This window comes from Sorex araneus, chromosome 8, assembly GCF_027595985.1.
Source record: "Sorex araneus isolate mSorAra2 chromosome 8, mSorAra2.pri, whole genome shotgun sequence".
NCBI classification, from domain to species: Eukaryota; Metazoa; Chordata; class Mammalia; order Eulipotyphla; family Soricidae; genus Sorex; species Sorex araneus.
In genome coordinates this window covers 31,910,046-31,936,968 of record NC_073309.1, presented here as the reverse complement: position 1 = coordinate 31,936,968, position 26,923 = coordinate 31,910,046, and the positions used below count along the sequence as shown (strand labels likewise).

The window sequence follows — 26,923 nt, the reverse complement described above, 5'->3', positions numbered from 1 at the left end:
GAAAACAGGTGTTCTGGCCTCAGCTCCACCACTTATAGCTTAGAGATATGAGCAAACTCCTGGCTCAGGATGCCAAGACTACAAATACAAACTCAGTCCACACACAAAAAATGATTCCGTGTTCTTGGGAATAAGAAAACAATGCTATTTTATGAACCAGTAAATTTTTCTTTTTATATTTAGTCTATGAATAGTTTGCAATCCACTTGATTTCTTTCTTTATACCAACAATTAGGGAATACAATAAAAACTCAACCATCTCTAGCTCCCATACCCAATTACATGGCAAGAGTTTCATGTGATATGGTACTTTTGGAAGTGCTACATAAGCTACAAATCATGAATCATTTCACCGCCTCAGAATTGTGAAATGTATTGGTGGGTGCAGGGAGAAAAAGGGAGCATTTCAGGGAATACTGGATGGAAAAGCAAGCATTTCAGGACATGCTCATACTGGAACAGAAGCTCGGATCAGTGCAAGGTGTCTCTAGAGTTCAGCACAAACCACAGAGCATGCAGGAACTAGGAACTAGGCAAGAACATGATTATAAGAAAATTGTTCTCGAGGCAGTCTGGTGAGCAACGCGGCCGGAGAAATGCTCCAGACCCGAATCCGGGCCAACAACACCAGGGCTCCAGACGGAGGAAGTACAGCTGGTACACCTACTCCGGATGGAGCCCTGGCGACACTGAGCAGCAACTAACACGGCTCCGGGTTGCGGAACTGGAACACATCTGAGCCGCGCGGCCCCTAACGCGGCCGCGCGACCTTTTCTAAAAACTGAAAACATACAATCTTTTAATGACAAACCAATTATCAAATGCTTCCTTAGTAGGGCTGTCTTCCTTGGGGGGAAACTCCAACAACAATAGTGAGTTTTGTTTTGCAATATGGAATGTAATCAAGGTAGAGAGAAAATGAAGTGAAATTCAACAGTTATACAGTTGAGGGGGGGGCGGTGGCGGGGGTTATACTGGGGATTTTGGTGGTGGAATATGGGCACTGGTGAAGGGATGGTGTTTGAATATTGTATAACTGAGACATAAACCTGAAAACTTTGTAACTTTCCACATGGTGATATAATAAAAATTTTTAAAAAAAGAAAAGAAAATTGTTCTCTTTATTGTGATGAAGAATTTTTTATGGTGATGCTATGTGGCATTGCTGTAAAGGAATGTGGTGTGTGTGTGTGTGTATGTGTGTGGACTTTGCATATCAACAAGGTGCTCTGAAACCAGCAGGGTGTCCACAAATTCCATTCAAGTCTGACACTACCTGCCTGAAAATAGATGGGTAGCACAGCTTAAGCTGAGCAATAGTAAGCAAGTTCATCTTCCACCTTGGAGGCAGTGGCCTGTACTTATGATTATCCTGCTACACATAAGTGATAACCCAGGTGTCCTCTGCAGCTCCAGATATCTGTCACAAGCCCAGCTCATGAGCAGTGCTTCTAACTGACTGGTTATAGATCACAGGTTCTGTGGACCGCTCCTATTTGCTTGAATGACTGTCACTATCACTGTCATCCCGTTGTTCGTCGATTTGCTCGAGCGGGCACTAGTAACGTCTCCATTGTGAGACTTCTTGTAACTGTTTTTGGCATATAGAATACGCCATGGGTAGCATGCCAAGCTCTGCCATGCGGATGGGATACTTTCAGTAGCTTGCTGGGCTCTCTGAGGGGGGAGGAATCGAACCCGGGTCGGCCGTGTGCAAGGCAAACGCCCTACCCACTGTGCTATGGCAATATAGCTATATGTAAATTTATTTTACATATTTTATGGACTGGAGCCATAGCACAGCGGGTAGGGCACTTGCCTTGCACACGGCCAACCTGGGTTCGATTCCCAGCATCCCATATGGTCCCTGAGCACGGCCAGGAGTAATTTCTGAGTGCATGAGCCAGGAGTAACCCCTGTGCATCACCAGGTGTGACCCAAAGAAAAACTGTAATATAAATAAAATCTATAAAATCAGAACATTTTTTGTGAAGGAGAACCCCTGCTCTGAGCAGACTTACCTAACCATGGTACCTTCTCACATCCTTTCCTCCCCTTTTTAGATTTGACTTCAAACCAGCCTACTAAATGATAGAGTAGTTGTAGGTGAGGCAACTCTCTTCCTGGGACTCAGTTTCCCAGTGTAAAATCAGAGAACTAGATGAAATAAAGGAGAGACATTTTCCATGCTCTAGGGTTCCTAGTGTTCGAAGAAAGGTTTTTCTTTTGTGTCTGTGTTTATTTGTTTGGAGCCCTCACCCAGCAATGCTCAGGTGTTCCTCCTGACTCAGAAAAAAATGTAGATGTTTCCAAATAATATCATTTCAAATTTTAAAGCATGCAATCAATATTTTGAGATACCTGGAAAAAATAAAATGGGATTTGAAAAATCTATGTGAATTCTATTGGTGATAAAGTCACAAGTACTGTTAATACTATTATTTTAATAGTTTTATTCATAATCAGTCAAACCACTAATTGCTTTTTTTAACCACTTTTATTGAGGTTCAAGGATTTGCAGTACTAGTAATCATACTTTTCAAGCAAAACCCTTTTTCAAAATCACACCCAAGGGCTCTCATCAACAGATAGGCACCAAAGAAGGGGCAGCAAAGTTTACAAAAGTTTACAAAGTTTACAAAGACTTGAGGGAATAACCAATGGCAGCACCCGTGCCCACTTCTCTCCACCAGTGTCCAAGGGCCCCTGCCAACAATGTCCCTCTCGTGCAAGCTCAGTTCTATAGAAACAATATCCAGTTTCAGTGACTTTGACCATCTGATGTTCCCTTACTATGTCTCTTCATATCCTATATATATATATATATGGGAGAGCAATCTTTTATTTTTTAATTGTGGAGGTGTCACCGCCTCCATACCTATAGATTATTTAAGCTAAACTCTTGAAATTCCACAAAATTGTAAATCAAAGATAAGCTGATAAAAATATTTTTTAGGATTTTATCTTTCAAGTAACAGACACCTGTCTGACCCTACTCTGACAGACTGTGCACAGCTAGTAATGAGTTTTCAGAGCTCCAGTAAAACTACCAGAGACTTTGTATGTGATTAGTTGCAAAAAAAAAACCCTTAAACTGTGCAGCTATTTGTGTGTCCACACAATTATAATCCAACATTAAATTAAGATGTAGGACCTAAGCACACAAGCTGTGGATGCACAGGTCCCAGGATCTTCAAGACATCTACTCACTCCCAGCACCAACCCAAAGAATACCATCTATACATAAACAGCACCAATCCACCTAACCCCTGTCAATGGTGAATGTAACATCTCAGACCATTGGAAAACAAAGAACACAGAAATACCAACAGAAAAAAAAACAGAAACCAGGGATCACAGTGACATCAGACCTCTGCAATCTGCCTGAAAACACCATAAGGACATCACGTGATTATTGCTCAACCATCTTAAAATGATGTTAGTGTAAAGCATCTAAACTTGAAGAGAGCTTGACTGGAAAATAAAATAAAATAAGGCCTCAGAGGGATAATAGAGTAGATAGGGCTTTTGCCTTGCATGTGGCCAATCCAGATTCAATCCCCAGGAACCCATATGGTGCCCCAAGCCCATCAGGAGTCATCCCTGAGCACAGAATTACAGGTAAGCCCTAAGCACCACCAGGCCAAAAATAATAATAATAAGTTTTTAAATATACTAAAGTAAAATATACAAATAGAAATAACAGAGCTTAAAGATGCAAGTTTAAGCCTTAGAAGCAATATGGATAAAGCCAAAAAGTGAATCAGTACACTCAATACACTCAAAGCAAATCCAGCAAAAATAGGAGGAAATAGAAAAGAGACTAAAAGAAATGAAGAGAATATAAGGAAATTATTAAAAATACCAAGAGGCTTCCAGTACTTCTGGAAACCCCAGCAGTCATACCCACAAACCATTTCCGGCACCACCGCCATGTAAACTCATCTACGGCCTTGCTCCAGAGACTCATATAAAACTTGAAAGAGATCAACAAGCTGAAAAATTTCTCTGGATACCCACATGTGGCTGAGACATCAGGGAGCCCCAGAAAATGGCAGATCATCTCTGTGGCTGCCAAACAGAACCCTGGCAACCAATTGCTTCACACTCTAAAATCTCCACCATGGCCCTGGTCCAACTCCACCATCTCAAGACGAAGCCTCACCTAGAAACTAATTTGCTGAAAAATTCAGGTATGTGGGTTTTGTGACTGAAATCTCCAGGCTTTCCTTGGAGTTGAGATGAGCTACCTTCCCCCATCTTCTAGCACTTCCGAAAGCCCCCATAGTCATGCCCACACCCAAGAGCCATCACTCAATTAAAATTTAACTCCAGTTGTACTACCTCCTTAAAAATTCTGGACTTCCTGGAGCACTCAGCCATGCAAAATCTCAATCTCTACAAAGCTGATAAATGAGTAGTAGCACACCATATTGGATGGGATGTGATGTTGAAGGCAACGATTCTCAACTATAAAACATCTTAATAATTTCTCATACAAGGACTTACTGTCTCCATGATGAGATACAATTGACGCTAATTTCTTTGTAAGGAAATATTTTTTGATTATTCTATTAGAAAATTGGGCTGGAGTGATAGCTGATAGCACAGCGGTAGGACGTTTGACATTCACACGACCGACCCGTGTTCAATTCCTCCGCCCCTCTCGGAGAGCCCAGCAAGCTACTGAGAGTATTGTACCCGCACGGCAGAGCCTGGCAAGTTACCCGTGGCGTATTGAATATGCCAAAAACAGTAACAATAAGTCTCTCAATGAGAGACGTTTCTGGTGCCCGCTCCAACAAATCGATGAGCAACGGGATGACAGTGATAGTGACAATGATTAGAAAATTATTGGTAACAAACAATATAAAATAAATTAGTAAGGCCCTGCTGTGGGGGTAGGCTTAAGGATAGTTAGAAAAATTGGAGATAATGGTGGAGGGAAGCTGTAATCGTGGTGAGATTGGTGTTGGAATATTGAATGCCTATAACAAACCACAGAGTTTATATATAGTGTAGGGGGAAGTTACCTATGTAGCCTTACCTATCCCATGTAAATTTTAAAATATATTACTATAGAATTGCTTGAAAAGGTTTATTAATGACAGGTGAGACACAATTATTACCCTAATGAGATCCAACTATACAATAAAATTTAATGTAGTATACTTTACATTCCAGAGTTGAAAGCTGACATATGTAAATGACAATAGACATTTTATTGGATTGTTTTAAATGGTTTTAATTTTCTTGCTCACATAGGTCAAAATCATATAGTAATCCCAAATTGGCTCTTACTGATTTATTTTCTGATCATGCCATCTGCCATTTCTTAAAGTTTTGTTGGAATCAGCAATATAAAGTAAATTTTTTTATGTGCCTAAAGGGACAGGTTGGGATTGGGAGGGAGAGCAGGGATATTGGTGTAGGGAAGGTCACACTGGTGGTCTTGGAACACTAAATGCTTGAATCAATTATATAATAAACAACTTTGTAAATCATGGTTTTGTTTTGTTTTGTTTGTTTTGTTTTGGGGTCACACCCAGTGATGCTCAGGGGTTACTCCTGGCTCTTCACTCAGGAATTACTCCTGGCGGTGCCTGGGAGACCATATGGGGTGCTGGGGATCAAACTCAGGTCGTCCATGTGCAAGGCAAACGCCCTACCCATTGTGCTATCGCTCCTGTACCAATCATGGTGTTTTTAATAAAAATTAATTTAGAAAATAACAAAAAAACAAAAATGTAAAAAAGAAATTGTGAAAAAGAAAAAAAATGCCTAGAGGAACAATTTCAGAGTCATAAGGGATTCCAAAAAGAGAGGACAAAGAAAAGAAGAAAGAAGAAGAAAACCTAGTTGAAAGAATTATTGTGGAGAATTTCTTCAACCTGAAGAATGATATGGGGGCACAGATACATGAGGTTCAAATAGTAGTAGCCAGAGTAAATTCAAACAAAATAACACCAAGATATTTTGTAACCTAAATGGCAAGAACTAAAGACAGAGACAGACTCCTTGCAGCTGCAAGGCAAAGAAAAAAAAACCTAACATATGCAGAGAAAAAACATCAGATTTATAGCATATTTCTCTAGTGAAACTCTACAAGAAAAGAATGGGACAATGTATACAAAGTATTGAATGAAAAGAAATTCCAGCCAACAATCTTCTACCCAACAAGATTGTCACTTAGAGTAATCGAAGGGATAAAAATATTCTCAAACAAATCTCAGTTGAGAACTTATTTGGAATCTAACCGAGTCCTTGTAAGAACACTGAAAGGTCACATATAAAAAGGAAACATCATTTGGCACAAGCAACCAAACTCCACATATAGATATGGCAACAAATTCCTTCATTTCAATAACTTCTTTAAATGTCATAAAATGGCACAAGATGGATCAGGAAACAAAACCCAACCTTCTGTTGCTTAAAGGGCACACATTTAAACTCCCATGATAAACATAGCCTCAGAGGGAATGATTGGAAGACAATTGCCTGGGCTAATGGCAGACAGAAAAAAAGCAGAAATAGCCATACTGGTTACAGACCAAATAGTATTCAAACAATATATGTAATTTATTATATTTTTACTTACATATATATCGTATTTTTTAAGAGAGAGAGGGAAGGATATTACATACTGGTGAAGAAATCAATAGATCATGAGGATTTACCTCTCATCAACAGATATGCACCAAATGAAGGGGCAGTAAAGTTTACTAAGCAACTGCTAACAGACCTGAGGAGATAAATACATTGATGGAAGCACAATGGTGGTGAGAGACTTCAGTACCACTCTCAATCATTTGACAGATCAATCAGACAAGCATCAATAAAGAAGCAAAGAAAGAATTTGGGTCAAATAAATATATTCAGAACCCTCCAGTCCCCAAAACACTGATTACAATTTGTTTTCCCACTGCACGTGAGACATTCTTCAGGATAGATAGGATAGATCACATGCTAGGACACCAGTTGAATATCCACAAAATCACAAAAAAAAAAAAATATCAATCATACCAAGTATCTTCTCAGAAAACGAAGCCACAAAAGTAGAAAGTTGACCCCACTCTCTCACCATGACCAGGTGCTGGACAGACTGCTTTCTCCCTGGGACTCGGGGGCCCTCCCATGCACCACCCCCATCCCTCTCCCACTCTCTGACAAGCAGGTTGCACCATCTGAAGTTAGCTCTAACCCTCCTAACCCAGGTGTGAGCTTCTTCTGAGAGTGAGGAATTCGTTTGTTCCCACCTTCTCACCACTGATGGGCGCCGAACAAAGAACCTTGTGCCCAGGACCCTGAGGGTCCCCTGCTTACTGCCGCTGCCCCTATACCAGAAAATTGCACCATCTGATATCAGCTACAATCCTCCAAACCCCAAAGTATTACTGAATACACCACTAATATCAGAACAGATGGGATATGCCAGTACTGATTCACAGACAGTATACACTCATAAATCTCAGTTAACTAGAGTGAGTAGTTGAAGATTTCCCCCCACACACCTCCTCTTCCCTTCTCCCTGCTATAGTCAAATAGCACTGCATGTTAAGGAAAATAATTTGAACAACTACTGCTTGATTTCTATTGTCACTACAGTGAAAGTTGATTTCAGGTTATTATCAAACAAGCGCTGAGTTTTGATGGGATTAAGGATTTGCCTGGGTTTTTGTCTCTGTCTGACATTGCAGTTGAGTTTCTTTATTTCTCCAGTGTTCTTTGAGTGTTATGTGTGTTAATGGTGGAGGTTTAGATTCCCAGTTACTTAAGAACTGACCTGATCAGTTGTTTATGCCAGAAGGATACAGATAGTACTTCTGTGGTGAAAGGGTGGGAGTGAGTGGAATCCCTCACTGTCTTCACTCTTATTCAACATAATTTCTAACAACAGTAAATCAGGCAAGCAAAGGAAATCAAAGGGATCCAGCTTGTAAAAAAGAGGGAGTCAAAAGATCTCTATTCACCAATGACACAATATACATAGAAGGCCCTAAAAAGTCTACAAAAAAAGCTCCTAGAAACAGTAAACCAATACAGCACATTAGCTAGCTACATAGACAATACATAAAATTGGTCATGTTCCTAACATACAAATAATGAATCAGAAGTAAGAGAGTTCAATGAATAGTTGAAGCCTATCCCACTCAAATAGTATCCAAAAACATCAAGTATCTAGAAATCAACTAAACACAAGAGGTGGGAGGCCCATACAATCAAAACTTAAAAAACACTTTAAAGATTTCCTTTGAAGAATAGAACATTCAAAGACAAACACATGATCAGCTAATTTTTGACCAAAGAACTAAGAATAAAATAAAATAAAGACAGCTTCTTCAAAAAATGGTACTGGCAAAACTCAATAACCATGTGTAAAATATTAAAACTGTATCCATAATTCACACATTACACAGAAGTCAATTCAAAGTGAATTGAAGACCTCGCGATCAGACCAGAGTCTATAAAGTACATTGAGGGGAGCGGGAGCAATAGTACAGCAGATAGGGCATTTGCCTTGCACCAGTCCTATATGGTTCCCTGAATCCCGCCATGTATAATGCCTGAGAGCAAAGCCAGGTGTGATCCCAAAAAGTAACACTGTAGCACTGTCGTCCCATTGTTCATCAATTTGCTCAAGCAGGCACCAGTAATGTTTCCATTGTGAGACTCGTTGTTACTGGTTTTGGCATATCGAATATGCCACGGGCAACTTGCCAGGCTCTGCCATGCGGGCGAGATACTCTCAGTAGCTTTCCGGGCTCTCCAAGAGGGACAGAGGAATAGAACCCGGTCAGCGACATGCAAGGCAAATGCCCTACCCTCTGTGCTCTTGCTCCAGTCCAATAATAATAATAATAATAATAATAATAATATTGAGGAAAATATAGGCAAAAAGAAAGCTCCAATTTCTGGATTTCAAGAGTATCTTCAGTAATACAATGCAACTGGCAAAGGTAAGAAAATAAAAAATAAACAAATGGGGTTACATAAAAGTAAAGAGTTTCTCCATGACAAAATAAACATGGACTCAAACTAAAAGACAGCTAACTGAATGGAAAAAAATATTTTCATTCAACAATCAGTTAAAGGGTTGATATCCAGGATATATAAAGTACTCACAAAGATCAAAAACAAAATATCCAAAAACCTCATCCAAAATGGGGATTGGAAATGAACAGGGACTTTTCTGAGGCCAACAGACCAACAAACATTATAAAAATGGCCAACAAACATTAAAAATATAGTCATCATCACTTGCTCATCATCACTTGCTATTAGGGAAATCCAAATCAAAACAACAATGAGATAATATCTCGCATTAGTGAGAATGGTATATATCAGAAATACTGTATATATACAGTATATATAGTATACTCCTAACAATAATAATAGTGAGGTGTGTGTTGAAATATTGAACGTAACCAAAGTAAATAGAAAGTAAAGTGAAACTTATCAGTTATAAGGCGGGGGGGGGGGGGCGGGATGGAAGATGTACTGTGTGGGTTTTTTTTTTCCTTTTTTTTGGTGGTGGTATATGGGCACTGGTGAAGGGATGGTTGTTTCATCATTCTATAACTGAGACTTAAGCCTGAAAGCATTGTAATCTTACACACGGTGATTTAATAAAATAAAAATTTTATTTAAAAAAAATGTATATATAAAAAACAATCTGTGTGGCAGGGGTGTGGTGAAAAGGGAGTCCATCACCATTGCTGGGAATGTTACCTAGTTCAAACTTTATGAGAAACAATATGGGGATATCTCAGTAAACTAAGAATTGGGCTGCCATGTGACCCAGGATTCAGTTTCTTGGTATCTACCCTGAGGACACCAAAACATTCATTCAAAAAAGACCTATGTGAGGGCTGGAGCAATAGCACAGTGGGTAGGGCATTTGCCTTGCACACGGCCGACCCGGGTTCGATTCCCAGCATCCCATATGGCCCCCTGAGCACCGCCAGGGGTAATTCCTGAGTGCAAAGCCAGGAATGACCCCTGAGCATTGCCGGGTGTGACCCAAAAAGCAAAAAAAAAAAAAAAAAGACCTATGTGAACTCTTATTCATTGCAGCGCTCAGTACATTCATGCTAATATATGGAATCAACCTAGGTGTCCAAGGATAGATAAGAGGATCATGAAGATGTGGTACATATACACAATGGAATACTACATAGTGGTAGAGAATGATAAAATTGTGCAATTCACTGTGATATGGATGGAACTGGAAGATACTATGTTAAATGAAGTAAATCAAATGAAGAAGGACAAAGATAGGATGGTCTCACTTATATGTAGTATTTAGACAAACTGGAGGAGAGAATGCAGTGCTTCAAAGAAAGGATGCATAGATCATCCTTGACCCTAGAGTAGAGCAAGAAGAAGAACAGAAAAGGAAAGAAATTGAGGGAAAAAAAGAAAAGATAGAGGGACTAGAGTGATAGCACAGTAGGTAAGGCATTTGCCTTGCATACGGGGTTTGATTTCCAGCATCCCATATTGTCCCCTGAGCATGGCCAGGGGTAATTCCTCAGTACAGAGCCAGGAGTAACCCCTGTGCATCGCCGAGTGTGACCCGAAAAGCAAAAATAAAAAAAGAAAGAAAGAAAGAAAAAGAAAAGAAAAAAAATAGAAATAAATGAAGAGTAGTGATCAAGGGTGTCCAAGTACACTGATGATTTAAAGTGGTATAACTAAATATCTAAATCACAGAGTCAACAGCACTAGAAATAAGAGGAAACTTGAAAATTGGAAATCCTGGTGATGGGATTGGTGCCAGAACGTAATATGTCTAAAACTAAACTATGAGTAACATTGTAAATCATGATGTTTTAATAAAATTAAAAGTAAACCTCCCAAAAAAAAGAAAAGATACAACATTTGGAAATTGAACAAAATTCTGTTAAGTAACAATTGAATTGAAGAGCAAATCCAGAATTTCAAAAAATGTTTTCTCAAAACAAATGAGAATAAAAAGGACTCAAATCAACAATCTAACCTCTAGCTAGAGAAACTAGAAAGATAACAAATGAAACTGCAAAACAGATAGAAGGCAGGAGATAATAAAAATAAGAGAGGAAATCTATGATACAGAAAATAAAATAACAATACAAAGGGTAACAAAACCAAAAGTTGGTTCTTCTAAAGAGTAAATAATATGGGCCTGGAGTGATAGTATGATAGTACAGTTAGTAGGGTATTTGCTTTGCACATGGCTGACCCAGGTTCCATCTCCAGCATCCCATATGGTCCCCCGTGCAACACTAGGAGTAATTTCAGAGCACAAAGTTAGGAGTAACCCCTGAGCATTGCCGGGTGTGTCCCCTCCCCAAACAAGAAAAAAAAATTGTTTTAAAGAGTAAATAATATTAACAAGCCCTCAGGTAAAATCACCAAGTAAAAAAGGGAAAAACAAATAGATAAATACAATCAAAGATGACAAGAGAAAAATTATAATAGAAACCTCAGAAATTTTTTTAAAGTCATAAGATGTTAAAAAATTATGAACAATTTTATGCTGCAAAGCTCAAGAAACTAAATTAAGAAATGAATAATTCTTAGGATCATACAAACTCCCAAGATTAAACTAAGAGGAAATAGAATAACTAAACAGACTATTCTCAAGTAAAGAAATTGAGATAGTAATTAAAAATCTTTCCAAGAACAAAAGTCCAGGTCCATATGGATTCACTAGTGAGTTCTACCAAAACTTCAAAGAAGACTCAGTGCCCATATTTCTCAAACTCCACACAAAACATTGAGGTAATAAGAATTCTCCCTATTAGTTTCTATAAAGTCAATATTATATTGAAATATAAAACAAATATACTACTGAAAATAAAATTATAGACCAATACCCTGGATGAAGACCTTCAACAAAATTCTAGGAACCAAATCTAGGAATATATCAAAAGAATCAAAAGGAGCCAAATCCAGCAATATATCAAAAAGATATATCATGATCAAGTGGAGTGCATTCAAGCAATACAGGGATGTTCAATATATATATAAAAAAATCAATTAATGTAATATACCATCTAAAAAATAAAGATAAAATCACATGGGCATATAAATTGATTCAGAAAAGGCTTTTGATGGCACTAATTCATTATTTAAAAAAAAAAGTCCAAAAAATTGGGATAGAAAGAACATACCTCAAAGTAATAATGGCCATTCACAACAAACAAACCCATAGCCAATATTATATTCCATGGTGAAAAACTGAAAGCCTATACTCTTCTGAAATCAGGCACAAGGCAAGGATATCCATTGTCACCACTCTTATTCAACATAGTTTTACAAGTCCTCAACATAACAATCAGACAAGAAAAAGATATCAAACATATTTAGATTTGAAACAAAGAAGTCAAACTATAACTACTTGTAAACAATATGAAAACAGTCATCTGTTTTCAAGAAGGGAGGCATTGCATTTTCCAACTTTGAACAAAACTACAATAACCAAAATTGCATAGTAATGGAACAAAAATAGACCTGCAGATCAATGGAACAAAATCCAGAGTCCTGAATTAAACCCCCAAATTTAAAGGATCTAAGTATGTGAAATGGAGCAATAAATAAATAAAAAGCTTTAACAAATGGTGTTAGGAAAACTGAATAACCATATTATATGATTTTTACAAATTTTTTACATATTTTTACAAATATGATTTTTACAAATTTTTACAAACCGTACCTCACTCATTTACAAAAATAAACTCAAAGTGAACTAAAGACCTCAATATAAGAGCGGGAATTCATAAAATACATTTAAAAAACATCAGTGGTACTCTCCAAGAAAATGACTGCAGAGATATCTTCAATGAGAAGACCAAAGAGGCAAAGACAACAAAAACAAAAGTAAACAAATGGGAACTACATCAAATTAAAAGTCTTCACAAAACAAGATAGCCACATTATAATAACAAGATACACTATTGAATGGAACAAAATATTTGCCTTTAGTATTTGAACATAAGATAAGGGGTTAATATCCAAGAATTATAAAGCACTCACAAAATTCTGTATTACTGTATCACTGTCGTCCAGTTGCTCATCCATTTGCTTGAGCGGGCACTAGTAACGTCTCCGTTCATCCTTGTCACGTTCAGGGTCAAGGGAATGAGGCCCATTATTGTTACTGTTTTTGGCATATCGAATATGCCACAGGTAGCTTGCCAGACTCTGCCATGCGAGATTCTGCATTGCTCATCTCATCAACGGCCAAGATCCAGACACTATAAAACAAAGCTCCCAGAAGAGAGCAATGCAGAATTACAAAGTTCAACAACAACAAAAAACCCGTCCACAAATGGGCTAAGGAGAGGAATACTCTTTCCCAAAGAAGAGAAATGGGTGACCAATGATGCTGTGTAACAGAGCTGATCATCACTTGTGCACAGGTTGACCTCGCCTAGAGAGCTGGGAATGTTATTTTTCAGTTAGTACAACCATGCAGTTTAGCTTCCACTACTACTCAAGGACCAACTAAAAAATAAACATAGTGATGGATGAATAAAAAGACCTTGATTGACAACATGCCATATGTTTGGAAGATGGTGGACCCATGACCTCGAAGCTGCCATCTTGTTTGCACAGTCACAAAAAGGGATTTTAGAAAGAAAAAAGAAGAGGCTGCCCAATCTTAGGAAGGGTGAGTTACAGAGTGATCAAGGAATTCATTCAGGATGACAACAAAAGATAAGATGCTCCCCTTGCATGGCCAACCCTGATTCCACCCCTGGTACCACATAGATCCCCTGAGCATCTCCATGTATGGTCCCATGCCGCGGCCTGTGCGGCCAACTTGAACCTCGGCCGGAGAGAGGGAATGAGAGTTGAGTGGGCTAGGGAGGACTGCATGCAATATGCGGCATACAGCAAGTTTATTGAAATCCAAACGGGTTTATATAGTCTTATTTTAGCAACGATCAGCAGGTTACCTAAGTGGCATAAACGTTATTCAAGCGGTGCAGGCAACTTTATTTTTGCCAATCTTACTTGTTTTTCGGTTCCTTCTCTCAGCCTTGAGAAACATGGGAAAGCAGATGTGGCCTTGAGCATGGCCATGGCAGACGTGAGCCAATCCTCCCTTCAGCCTCCTCTCGAGTCCAGCTGCCAGAGCATGGTGGCCCTTCAACTTTTCTCTTGAGGCAGGTCGCCAGAGCATGGTGGCCCTTCGACCCCCTTTCCAGGCTGGCCGCCAGAGCATGGTGGCCCTTCGGCCGCCTGTCAAGGTTGGCTGTCAGGGGATGACTCACCCTCATGCCACGTTTCTCCATACTCATTCCTGTTTACAGGAACTAAGGCAGGGGTGCCTAGGCCCCCTCCTCACCCAGTCCCTGTTTACAGGGACAGAGGCAGAGGGTGTCCAGGCCCGTCCCCAACAGTCCCAAACCAACCCCAACCATAAACAAGAAGACAGTGCCTGGTATTCAATTGGAATTTCAGTTACTGGGCTAAAATCCCTTCTTTAATTCCAAATGTCTTTAAAGGCATCTGTGTCTACAAAGAAATGAGAGAGGCCATGCTGAGTTCACTTTTGAGGTCTGTGGAACATTCACATGAAGTGATAGAGACAAGGACATTCAGGGGTGGTTCGGTGAGATGCTCAGAAGTTCTGAATTGAAAGAGGACTGAAAAATGTTCGGGAAGTGCCAAGAAATGATAGACCACATTCAAATAGGGGTGTTGAGCCCTTCCTTGGCTAGATGGCCAATGACTGATGTTAAGTTCTCAATGTGGTCTCATGGCTAGGGCTGAGGAGATAGTAGAGCAGGTAGGACTTTTGCCTTGCACACATCCAAACCAGATTTGATCCCCAGCACCCCATAGGGTCCCCTGAGCACTGTCAGGAGCCCTGAGTGCAGAGCCAGGAGTTATCCCTGAGCCCTGCCAGGATTGGTCCAAAACCATAAACAAAAAAGCAACGTGATGTCATGGAAATCATCATCATCAATCACATTCGAGAACTTGTTAGAGGTAAATTCTTTACTCTACCCAAGACCTGCTGAATCAGAAAGCGCAAGGTGGGGTGCTCCCCAAGCCATTCTGATATCAAGCCTGAGAATCGTCACAGGAAAGCCTTGTGAGTTATCTGCCCCCTAGAAGTTGTTCGATCTAATTGCCCACCAACCCAGAATCTCTGCCTTCTCCAAGCTTAGGAATAGTAAACGTGCACTCCTCAAAAGAATCTTTCAAAGTCAGAAAATGCTCCCAAGTTTGGGGAGCCCTAGCCATGCCTACTGGGACACTTCTAATAACCTGAGGGCCCATGTGTCCTAGTCCTGCGCTTGTCCCCTGGCACAGCTTCAAGAAGCAACCTTTCAGCAATGTGAAGACTGCTTCTTTTAAATATATATATGTATATATAATATATATGTATATGTACATATATATATACATACACATATGTTTTACTTTTAGCGCCCTGATTTACAAAACTATTAATGTAGGGCTTCCTTCGTGCATAAAACATTACAGCAACACACCCTCTACCAGTCATCACTTTCCTGCACCATTGTCCCGATCTGCCCCGCCCAACAAGCTTGCTCTTGAGCCCTTCCTGGCTCCCAACATGGTTTTCTGGCCCCACCTAGTGGCTGTGCTTTGAAGAGCTTCTTTTCAGTACTTCTCAAATGGGCGCTGGAAAGCAGGGACCTCTGTCTCTGCTGCCACTGGCTTTGCATTTGTCCCTGCTGTGCCTGGATTCCAGGTAGTTTGTGTGAAAGCTTGCCTGTGGAGCTAAGGGAGAATTAGTTCTGGGATATATTAAGACATTCAGGACCTCGGGCACTTAAAAATACTCTGCTCTCTTCCACCCCAAGACTTAACCAAAAAATATAAATATATACATTTATACAAATCATGAGTATAAATGAACATAAGGAAATTAAGTTCTACATTCCCTTGTTTTTGTTTTTTGTTTTTTGGTTTTTTTTTCTTTTTGGGTTACACACAGCGATGCTCAGGGATGACTCCTGGCTCTGCACTCAGGAATCACTCCTGGCGGTGCTCGGGGAACCATATGGGATGCTGGGAATCGAACCTGGGTCGGCGTGGGCAAGGCAAACGTACTACCTGTTGTACTTTGCTTCAGCCCCTGCATTCTCTTGTTACAATTGTGGTTTTTTTTTTCAATTTTTGAAATCTCACACATAACTTTAATTTTTTTTTTTTCGTAAAGTGGTTCAAATACCCCAAATATTTGTTAAGAATTTTTTAAAACAAACGCATTAAAAATCCTTAGGCTTGGCCCACCCAGTCTCAGCAACACAGAGTCATAATTTCCATGCTCATGACGCACATAACAGATAATTAAGGTGATATCTTCTCCAAAGAGCTTCAAGAATGACAGATTTGAAAAAAAAAAAATCTGACGCACTTGAGAATATGGTAAAGTCTGGGGAAAGGGGCATGAGTAATCCGGGACCTGACAACAATGAAGAGGACTGTGACTCAGATTGTAAGGAAGCGGAGGGCCAGGAGCCTTAGAACAGAGAGAACTGTTACGTGGGAGCAGCCAGTGAGGTGGAACCGAAGTGGTCAACCTTTGAGGACTAAGTCATCTGCTGAACTCAGAGGAGGCGAAGTGTGCCCCTGACAAGCATATGACCAGCTTAGTCTCTGTCCTATAGAATCACACTTAGCCGCTAGACGAATCTTCACCTCCCCGGCCAAGTGACAGTGACTTCCACAAGTCTAATTCTTACTGTGTCACTGCTTATTGAGACTCGGGCTCAGCCCCATCTAACCGAACCACAGTGCCACCCTCACCACAGTGCAGTGTGTGTGTGTGTGTGTGTGTGTGTGTGTGTGTGTATGTGTGTGTGTATTTGGTGAGTGGGAAACCTACTGTCTGTCCTGCCAGCCCGTTTTTCTGTAGCTGCAGGAAACAGCAATGATCAGTCTTCGTGATAGATGATGATGTGGGAATTCCTTCCCTGGCTCGAGAGTGTCCTGAGTGCCAACTGTCCACCAGGGAACTGAGACTTATAGGCAACGAGCACTTCAGGAACAGGCGGCGATGATTTGTCAGCTCCATTTGGACTCCAATGCAGACTGCCCCGTGATTATCAGGGTGCCGGAAGCCAGTGCTCATGTCGGGCAGTCTGGCTGGTGCAGTGGGGTCTTCTGTTTTGCCTAAAGTCTGATGAATCCCCTACCCACCCACAGTCAGCACCACCATGATAAAAGTGTTAACAAACTGCTCACATTGTGTGCTGCCACCTCAGAAACAGCCCACCACAGTGGCAATCACACAACAGACAGTCCTGAACGCAACAGCTGCCTTGGAAGAATGAAGGCTGCAGTCCAGTCGCAAGGGATGTTTCAAGCAAAACAACTCAGACTGGGGCTGGAGCGATAGCACAGTGGGTAGGGCGTTTGCCTTGCACTCGGCCAACCCGGGTTCTAATCCCAGCATCCCATATGGTCCCCTGAGCACCGCCAGGAGTAATTCCTGAGTGCAGAGCCAGGAGTAACCCCTGTGTATCGCCAGGTGCGACCCCAAAAAAGCAACAACAACAAAAAAAAAACCTCAGACTGGGTATGTTTAAGAGCTAGGCTTAGAGGACTGTGAGAGGGTCAGGTCAAGGAGAACCCCAACATCAACAGCCACTGCCAGGAAACCCTCAGCGCGCTCTGATTTACTCTGAGAGGGGAAGTCCTCACAAGAGCTTGCAGCTAGAGGCACAGACACAGCAGCGGCTTCAGAGATGGTCAACTGGCGATGCCCACAGAACCTGCACAGCGCCAGTGCATCCTGAAGGACGCTCCCCATCTGCTACCACGTGAAAGCTGCGACCAAGAGGAAGCTCTCTGAGGAACACCAGGCACAGTTGGAGACAGCATGTCTGTCTCTAGTGGGGAACTCCAAATAATAATAGTGAATTTGGGGGCTGGAGCTATAGTACAGTGGGTAGGGCGTTTGCCTTGCATGCAGCCAACCCGGGTTTGATTCCCAGAATCCCATATGTTCCCCTGAGCACCTCCAGGAGTAATTCCTGAGTGCAGAGCCAGGAGTAACCCCTGTGCATCACCAGGTGTTACCCAAAAGGCAAAAAAAAAATAGTGAGTTTTTGTTGAAATATTGAATGTAACCAAAGTAAAGAGAAAGTAAAGTGAAATTTATCAGTTACACAGCTGGGGGGGAAGGGATGGGAGGTATACTGGGGTTTTTTTGGGTGGTGGAATATGTGTTTCAGCATTGTATAACTGAGACTTAAGCCTGAGAGCATTTTTTTTTTCCAAAAAAGTCATACCTTGTTGTTGGTTGCTAGCCAGTGTTTCTTAATTCCTTTGTGGGTGGGGAACCTGCTCCCAGCAATTCCCAGCCAGTAGTTCATATGTTCAAGTGAGGGCCTAAAAAATACACAGGGTGCTTCTTGGACCGCATGGTGCCAGAAATTCCCTGGGCCACCCCACCACTTCTCAGGTGCCTCCAGGATTGCACCTCGCAATTGCTCCGGGAAGATGTGGTACCAGGAATAAAACTGGGATTGGCTGCATGCAAGTCAAGCTCCTTAAACTCCTTGTACTAGGTCTCTGGCCCCACTTAAATTGCTGTTACCATTTATTATTTTTTAATCCTAACACTAAGCCTCCATTCTAAACCAATGAAATCAAAATAAATACAATTCAAGAGAGGACAAGTTTATTTTAAACACTCTGGGTGGTATCATGCTAAGGGAAGTGAGTCAGAAAGAGAGGAGCAGACATAGAATTACTACACTCATTGGTGGAATATAAAATAACATAATATGAGACTGACACCCAAGGACAGTAGAGACAGGGCCAAGAGTATTGCTCCATGGCTGGTAGCCTGTCTCATGAGCTGAGGGAGAAGGCAGAGGGAATAGAGAAGGGATCACTAAATCAATGATGATTGGAGGAATAGTTCGGGATGAGAGATGTACTGAAAGTAGATAAGGACCCAACATAATGGCCTCTCATTATCTGTAATGCAAACCATAATGCCCAAGAGTAGAGAGAGAGTATGGGGGAAATTGTCTGCCATAGAGGCAGGGGGAGAGTGGGGTTGGAGGGTGAATACTGAAAACAGTGGTGGTGGAAAATATTCACTGGTGGAGGGATGGGTGTTTGATCACTGTATGACTGAAACTCAAACATGAAAGCTTTGTAACTATCTCAGGGTGATTCAATTAAAAAATGAATAAATACATAATTTTTTTAGGTCACACCCGGGGATGCACAGGGGTCACTCCTGGCTCTGCACTCAGGAATTACCCCTGGTGGTGCTCAGAGGACCCTATGGGATGCTGGTAATTGAACCCGGGTCAGCCGCTTGCAAGGCAAACGCCCTACCCACTATGCTATCACTCTAGCCCCATAAATACATAATTTTTAAAAAATAAAAATAAGAGTTCTGGGTAATCTGAACTAATTTTCCGGAAGCTAAGGTTGGGAGCCATTCTGAGAGAGAGAGAGCTGCTGGCAGTGGGACCAGAGAGGTGGACATGGGCACAGAGAAGCTGTGGAGTGGGCTCTCTTTCCCGCCCTGGTCTAATATGAAACAAGCAGGGCCTTGTTCACATTTTTGGGAAGATCCTGCCATCTCCTGGCCAACCTGGGAAAAACATGGAGCTAGGCTGTGCCTGGGGAAGTTGGCTCAGGCTTGATCCCACAGGAGCTCTGGGAATGGGCAGGAAGGGAGAGAAGAGCCACCTGCAACTTGGAGGTGAGCCAAGCACCCCCTCTTGACCCAGGGCAGTTCAGACTGCAGGACTGTGATGGGATGATCCCAGGCGCTCTTTGTTTGTCTTATTTTTTGTGTTGCAACATGTTAAGATTTCTTGATTTTTTTTTTTCTAACTGAATCACAGTGATAGACCACTACACATCTGTTCATGATTGGGTTTCAGTCATATAATGTTCCAACCCCCATCCCTCCAGCACAGTACATTTCCTACCACCAATGTCCCCAGTGTCCCTCCCCGCCAGCCTCCCCACCCCCAGCCTGCCTCTATGGCAGTCACTTTGCCACTTTGCTTTTCTCTCTGTCTCTCTCTGTCTCTGTCTCTCTGTCTCTGTCTCTCTCTGTCTCTACCTCTCTATGTCTGTCTGTCTTTCTCTTTCTGTCTGGCTCTCTCTCTCTCTCTCTCTCTCTCTCTCTCACACACACACACACACACCCTCTGTGCACTGTGCATTACGGTTTGCAATACAGGAACTAAGCGGTCATCATGTTTGTTCAGGGAGTTCAGTATTGTTATTGAGAAGGTACAGCTGGAGTAGTCCTTGCAACTAGGTGATAGCTTTGGAGTATGGACATAACTGCCAGGGCTTCTGGAGGTACAGGGAGGTGGGGGGTCCCAGGCACTCTTTAGGGCCAAGAAAAATCCAGGACTAGGCAGGGTGGGAGGGAGCATGGCAGGAAGAGGGGTGAATAAACTGGAAAGAGTGATTTTTAGGAGACGAGACACTCGCCCCAAGCTTCAGAGAGGTACTAGGAGGAGAAGCCGGCACTGCTCAAGTGCCCCGGAATAAAATGGAGTGGGACCTTGAGGCCCTCTCTGCGTGGACAGGGACAACCCAGCAGAGTTCATGCCTGTACCGATTGGTTGCTGCTCTCTCCACAAGGAAGATCTTTCCTGGCTGTCCACACACTGGCCCCAATCTTTGCCTCCTCCACCCCTAACAAGCTGCCTGATTCCGGCTTCTTCACCCACATGAGATCCCAGAGTCCGCCAGGACAGGGTGATCACCTGCCAGCACCCTCTCTGACCCAAGAAGCGGAATAAGAATTAACTCTACACTGAACTGATTTTCTTATGGCAAAATCAGGCACTTTGATTGAAAACAAGCAATAAAGAACTTTGAGTGCCTTAGTAAAATAAAATTACATTTAAAAAAGGACTTTGACGCCTAGAGTCCCCCTGACAAGAGCTCCTTAGAAGCAAACTGAAATTTTATTGTCTGATTACATATTTTTAGCTACGTGGGAGTCCAGGGCCAACAAAAGATCTCATTTCCAGTTTACATTTATTAGAAATTAACTATTCTCATGGTCCTAATTAGTAAACAGATTTATTATAGATAGCTATTAGCTGGGGCCTGCCCAGCATCCACCTCCATCCTATAGGAAGAAGCCCCCAATTTTATCTTCTGTTAGAACAACACCTTTCCATCTCAGTCCACAAGATCCAGAGTAGCTGATCCCACCCCAAGCAAGTGTGGCCATGTAACACACAGGATTCCAACAGCTTAGCGCCTGATTGGCTGAGGGAGGAGCCCACGATACAGATCAACCCCGTCCACCAAGAGTGCTGGCTGGAATAGATGGGAAGAGAGGAGTAGGAGTCGGCAGCCAGGAGCCAGCTGGAGAAGAGAGAACAGAAGAAAGTAAAAGGAAATAGAAGTAGAGTCCAAGTGATAGAACAGCAGATAAGGCACTTGCCTTGCATGTGGTTGGCGGGGGCTTGACTCCCAGCACCACTTTGGTCCCCTGGGCACTGCCAGGAGTGATCCCTGAGCACCTTCTGTTATAGAAAAGTAGGAAAGAGAAGGAAGGAAGGAAGGAAGGAAGGAAGGAAGGAAGGAAGGAAGGAAGGAAGGAAGGAAGGAAGGAAGGAAGGAAGGAAGGAAGGAAGGAAGGAAGGAAGGAAGGAAGGAAGGAAGGAAGGGAAGGGAAGGGGAAGGCTGTCCACAAGGCACACATCCTTTGAATACCCGTACCAAAATCAACTTTTTCTAGATCTTTCCTTAACACCATCCCCCTCCCCCTCAAAAAAAAAATCTGCTTTCCAGATCTGTCAGAGGAAGTTTCTATTCCTGCTGCTCAAGTGTTTACCCCCATATAGAAAACAGAACGGAGAAGGTGACCTTTTCTTTCTTTATTTTTTTTTTACAAAATCAATGCATCATTTGCAACACTTTAAACAGATCAGGAACTATAAAAAGCTTTTACATTATAATGAAATTTCTCAGTAGATAAGTTAAAAAGAAATGCAGGATCATTTGACCTCATGGTCTCAAATAGTGCCGAGTCATTGGGAGAGGGCACCCACAAATTAGCTCCCAGCCCTTCCCTCTGTACCCTAGCCCACCCCCCTCCCCACATCCCACTGCTTCAGCCAACTTCCTGGAGAGGAGGCCGACCTTGGACAAGGTCGCAGTCTGGGCCTCACAACTGTTCTCTGGGAACCTCCGCTAGCTCCGCCTTCTGTCCACCCGCAGCCTCCTCCGACTTGTCTTTGCTCACTGAACTCCCAGATGCCAGCAGGGATGCAAACACGGAGCCAGGCCGCTTCTGCAGGACATCAGGCCTGTCGAACTCTATAACCTGGGAGGCGGACAAAGCGGGGGACGAGACACGGACACCGCTGAGCTCAGTCTCCAAGCACGGGGGGCACCAACAGAGCACTGGCCTCCCCCAGCTCAGGGACATGCTCACCTTGCCATTGCCCATGACCAGGATGCGGTCACAGCTGAGGACAGTCGTGAGGCGGTGTGCGATGACCAGCACTGTGCAGCCCCGGAAGCCCTCCCGGATTGTGTTCTGGATCAGGGCTTCTGTCTCCACATCAACGGAGGCTGTGGCCTCATCAATAAGGACGATCTGGTGGACACAAAGAAGTGGGGACCGTGGACTCCCTGGGCACCAAGGTCTGAGACTACCACACAGTCCCCAAGTCCCTCGGCGTGAGAGATTTGTACTGAGTTCAACACCCACTTTACAGTCCAGGTACCCTTATAGATAAAGATGATAATAGATTGTCACCAAGAGCGCACTATTATTGAGTAATTATTGAGTAACTAGGGAACTAAGTTCTTGACAACAAAAATACTCCAGGAGAACCTTTCTGTTTTATTGATTTCCTTCCCAATGGCTGAGTTGAGAGAGAGAGAGACAGAGACAGAGACAGAGACAGAGACAGAGACAGAGAAAGAGAAGGAGAGAGAGCAATGTCCCCAAAGAGGAGCAGTGCACATCCCGGGAGTACTGAGCAGAGCAGAGGTAGCCAGTGGTACAGATAAACATCTTTGCTTGCACATTTGTGTTTCGTTGATAACATGGTTTAGAAAAGAATGGCCAGCGCAGAAAGAATGGTTTCACAGCTCAGCGGTTAAAGATGAGGTCATTTTTGCCCAAGAGGCAGGCAAGGTGGAGGGGTGATGGGAGGGAGCCTGGGGACACTGGTGCTGGGAAATGTACACTGGTGGAGGGATGGGTGTTGGAGTGCTGTATGACAGACATTCAATCACAAACAGCTTTGCAATGCTCTACAAAATTAATAAAAATAAAATTTTTAAAAGATGACACCATATTTAGAAAGAGTGTCATGAGTAATTCATAGGATAGCTGCTATGCAGATACTACAAAAGTCATAAGGTGACAGTCCTATTTGAGAAACATGGAAAAAAGCAGCTTCAGTGCCAAGCAACTAAATACCTGACATGAGGAACTGAGAAGTTAGGAACATGACACTCACATATTGCAATACCCATCACTCAGCCTCTGAAGCAGAGGGGAGCCTCCCTCCCCTGACACCACCCTCCCCATGTGGCCGGCCTAATCTTTCCCCTCAGCTCAGACAGATGGCAGCAACCCATCTGTGGCTTGTGCATACGTGCATGTATGCAGCTTGTGCAGTAGGCCTGCATGTGTTGGAGGCTTATTGCATGTGTGTGTGCATGCATGGGCAGGCATAGATATGTGGAACATGGGTATGTATACATGTGACTATAAGACATGTGTGTTGTGTATATACAGAGATGCATGTGCATGGATATGTGTATACATGTGTGCATATAAAGACACATGTGTGGACAAAGGCTTGTGCATAGAGCAGGTATGGATGTGTGTCTAGAGATGTGTATGTGCTCCTGTGTGGAGATGTGTATATAGACATATGTATGTGAGTACGAAAGGGGTTGTGGGAGTGCGTGCACATTAAAATATGTGTATCTTTGGGTATGTATGCACACTTTGTGAATATGGAGGGTGTATATATGTCTACATATACTTTGCACCTCCATGACCCGAGTGCCTATGTGAGTGATGAGGGCTGTGCATATCTTTACATATGCATTACGTGCCTCCATGCATATATATTTCTTTGCATGAGGGAATGGTGTACATGTGTGCATGTGTATTATACACCGCTGTGCATGTATGTTTGCTTTTGTGAGTGGGAAAGGGGTGTGTGTGTGTGTGTGTGTGTGTGTGTGTGTGTGTGTGTGTGTACATGTTGCCTTACTTCTTTTTTTATTTTACATTTTTTCTTTTTGGGTCACACCCAGTGATGCACAGGGGTTACTGCTGGCTCTGCACTCAGGAATTACTCCTGGCAGTGCTAGGGGGACCATATGGGATGCTGGGATTCAAACCCAGGTCGGCCGCATGCTAGGCAAACACCTTACCTGCTGTGCTATTGCTCCAGCCCCATGTTGCCTTACTTCTGAGAAAAAACTTCATTACCTACTCCAGGTAGTTAAACATCTAAAATTACTGGGAAAACATTTGGAAAGCTGGGACTGGGGAGATAATCTAAGGAATGTGTAAGGACCCTCATCCAGCACTGTAGTGGCCCCCAGCACTGCTGACCCCAAGCAACACTCTACAGCTGGGTATTTAAAAGTCCACCAAGTTGGCCAAGTATCACGGAGTGTTCCTCTGTGTCTCCCAAGCGCTGCTCGAGAGCCTGCCCTCCCCCAAGTGTATCATTTTACCTACAACCACTATTGTCTGATTCCTAACTCAAATAAATACAGTTGATAAAAGAAGGTAGAGTGGGTCATTCTCAAATGTCTCCACTCCTTCGGCTTCCCTGGGAAAGCATAGCCTTGGTGGCGGTGGTGGGCCCCAAGGGCTTTGACTCAACACGTCAGCGTTTGTGGGACCTCAATGCTGTGGCCCTCAGACACCCCAGATGCAACTACAGCGGCCATTCGTGATATGAAGAAGCCCTTGGATTTTCCTGCCCAGAACACAGGATGGCGCCCAGCATCCTGCCAGATGGAAGCAGGAACAGCCCATGGGGCCTCCCACGTCCAGCGCCAGTCCTGACCACTTGTGCTCACTCAGGAACTGACCTTGGAGTTTCGGAGGAGGGCCCGAGCGATGCAGAGCAGCTGCCGCTCCCCCACGGAGAAGTTCTTGCCATCCTCCGCCACCTCCGTGTGCAGCCTCTGGGGGAGCTTGGAGATCTGTAGCATCAGGAGGAAAGAGGTGGTCAAGGAGCCTTCGCAGGTGTGCTGTGGGCCCTGCGGGCTGAGACTTACGCAGACCCCCTGGGCTCCCCGCAAGCTCCTGTCTCTGCTCCAGCCACTGGTCATCCTCTTCCCTCACTGCAGCCTTCTCACTCCCACAGACACTAATGCCTCTGCCGGAAATATCTGCTCAAAGGTCTGCATCCTGCTACCCCCTCAATATTTGTTCTCACTCAAATGTCCCATCATTCTAAGGCATCACCTGAATCCCCCGTGTGAAGAAGCTGTCCCCAGCGGAAGTGTCTGTTGCCCCATTCCCCCTCCCTAGTACAGACCTCTGCTAATGTCTCTGGTGTTCTGTTTGCTGCCTTTGTCTCCCAGGGGATCCCAGCAGCCCTCGGGAGCCCACCTTCCCTTTGCTGTAGCCCCTGAGCCTATACATGCCCGGCTCACAGCTGGTGCCCAAGTCCCCCTTTTGGAGCTCTCTGCGAGGACCCCAAAGCATGGAGGGTCCTCCTTGAGGAGGCAGCCTACATCCAAGGCTCAGACCTTAGCGAGACCTACTATTTTGTTCAGGTACGTCTTCTCCAAGGCTTTCCAGATCTGCTGGTCTGTGTAGCAGTTGAAGGGGTCTAGGTTGAATCTGCCGTGTGACAGAGAGAAAGCATTCAAGAACCACCCCCAACCACTCTGTCACATACACCATCCAAGGACCAAGAATGGTTAGATCCGAGCCAACGGCTGGGCAGCAGGAAACCCAAGGAAAGGCCACGAGAGCTTGTTTCTTGTGTCTTCCCACACCCATTTCTTCTACAGGTTGTCTGTTTGGGGGGCACCAGCTCTCCGGGGCACGTGGCCCAGCTGGGGCTCTCTTATGACTCCAGGAATGCAGCAAGGTATGCGCCCATCTGCATCCCATTCTGGCCACGGTGATGCACTTGGGAACGGGTCAGCATCGCTGGCTCTCAGACACTGAAGGCAATCACCCAAAGAGTTTTGCTTCTTTCTCAGTGACTGAGCCCAAGGGTCTGGAGCTGCTCCACCACAGGAGTGGAACTCAGGGAGTCCCTAGGGGAATCTGAGAATGAAGCAGAGCTGGAGGGGGAAGAATGGCTCCTGAGTCAGCCTTGGACTCCTCAGGATTATGGGCAATAGAGGTCTGTCTTGCTTAAGTCATTAGGAATGTTTTAACTTTTAAGTACCTCTATTTAAGTATTCTATTTTAGTACCTCATTTGAGTGGAATTATACCTTTGTTTTTATGTATCTAACATTCATTGAGAATAATTCTTTTAAGCTCTACACATGCTGTGTCATGTATTAGAGGTGCATTCCTTTTAAGGGCAGAACAATATTCCATTGTGTGTATATTTTACATTTTGTTTATCTATTCATCTGTGGGTGGAAATTTGGGTTTCCGCCTTTGGCCACTGTGAATAATGCTATAAACACAGATACACAAACAACTGTTCAAGCCTCTGCTTTCAAATTTTGGGGGGACTATACCTAGAAATACAATTGCTGAACCATGTGGCAATCTTGATCTTGTATTTTATTTTCTACTGAGCTGTACCATTTTATATTCTCACCTGCAGTAGCAAATTTCTCCACTCTCACAAATACTTATTATGGTTTCTTTTCTTTTTCTTTTTTATTATAGTCATCTCATAGGTCTGAAATGGTTACTCATTGTAGTGGGGTTAGTTTTTCTGTCTCTTGCTGTGGAGAGAATACTAACCAATTATCCAGGC

At 43.1% G+C, this 26,923-nt stretch overlaps 1 protein-coding gene across 1 annotated transcript in view; it reads right to left on the bottom strand.

Moving 5' to 3' along the window:
* Positions 1-22,144: 22,144 nt before the first annotated feature.
* Positions 22,145-26,923, bottom strand: part of ABCC11 (ATP binding cassette subfamily C member 11) — a 66,152-nt gene continuing 61,373 nt past the window's right edge. The window contains exons 26-29 of the mRNA XM_004600969.2: positions 25,738-25,816; positions 25,057-25,170; positions 22,415-22,579; positions 22,145-22,303 (exon numbers count right to left, since the gene is read on the bottom strand). Coding sequence (XP_004601026.2) covers positions 22,145-22,303; positions 22,415-22,579; positions 25,057-25,170; positions 25,738-25,816 — 517 coding nt within the window. The remainder of the gene's footprint in view (positions 22,304-22,414; positions 22,580-25,056; positions 25,171-25,737; positions 25,817-26,923) is intronic.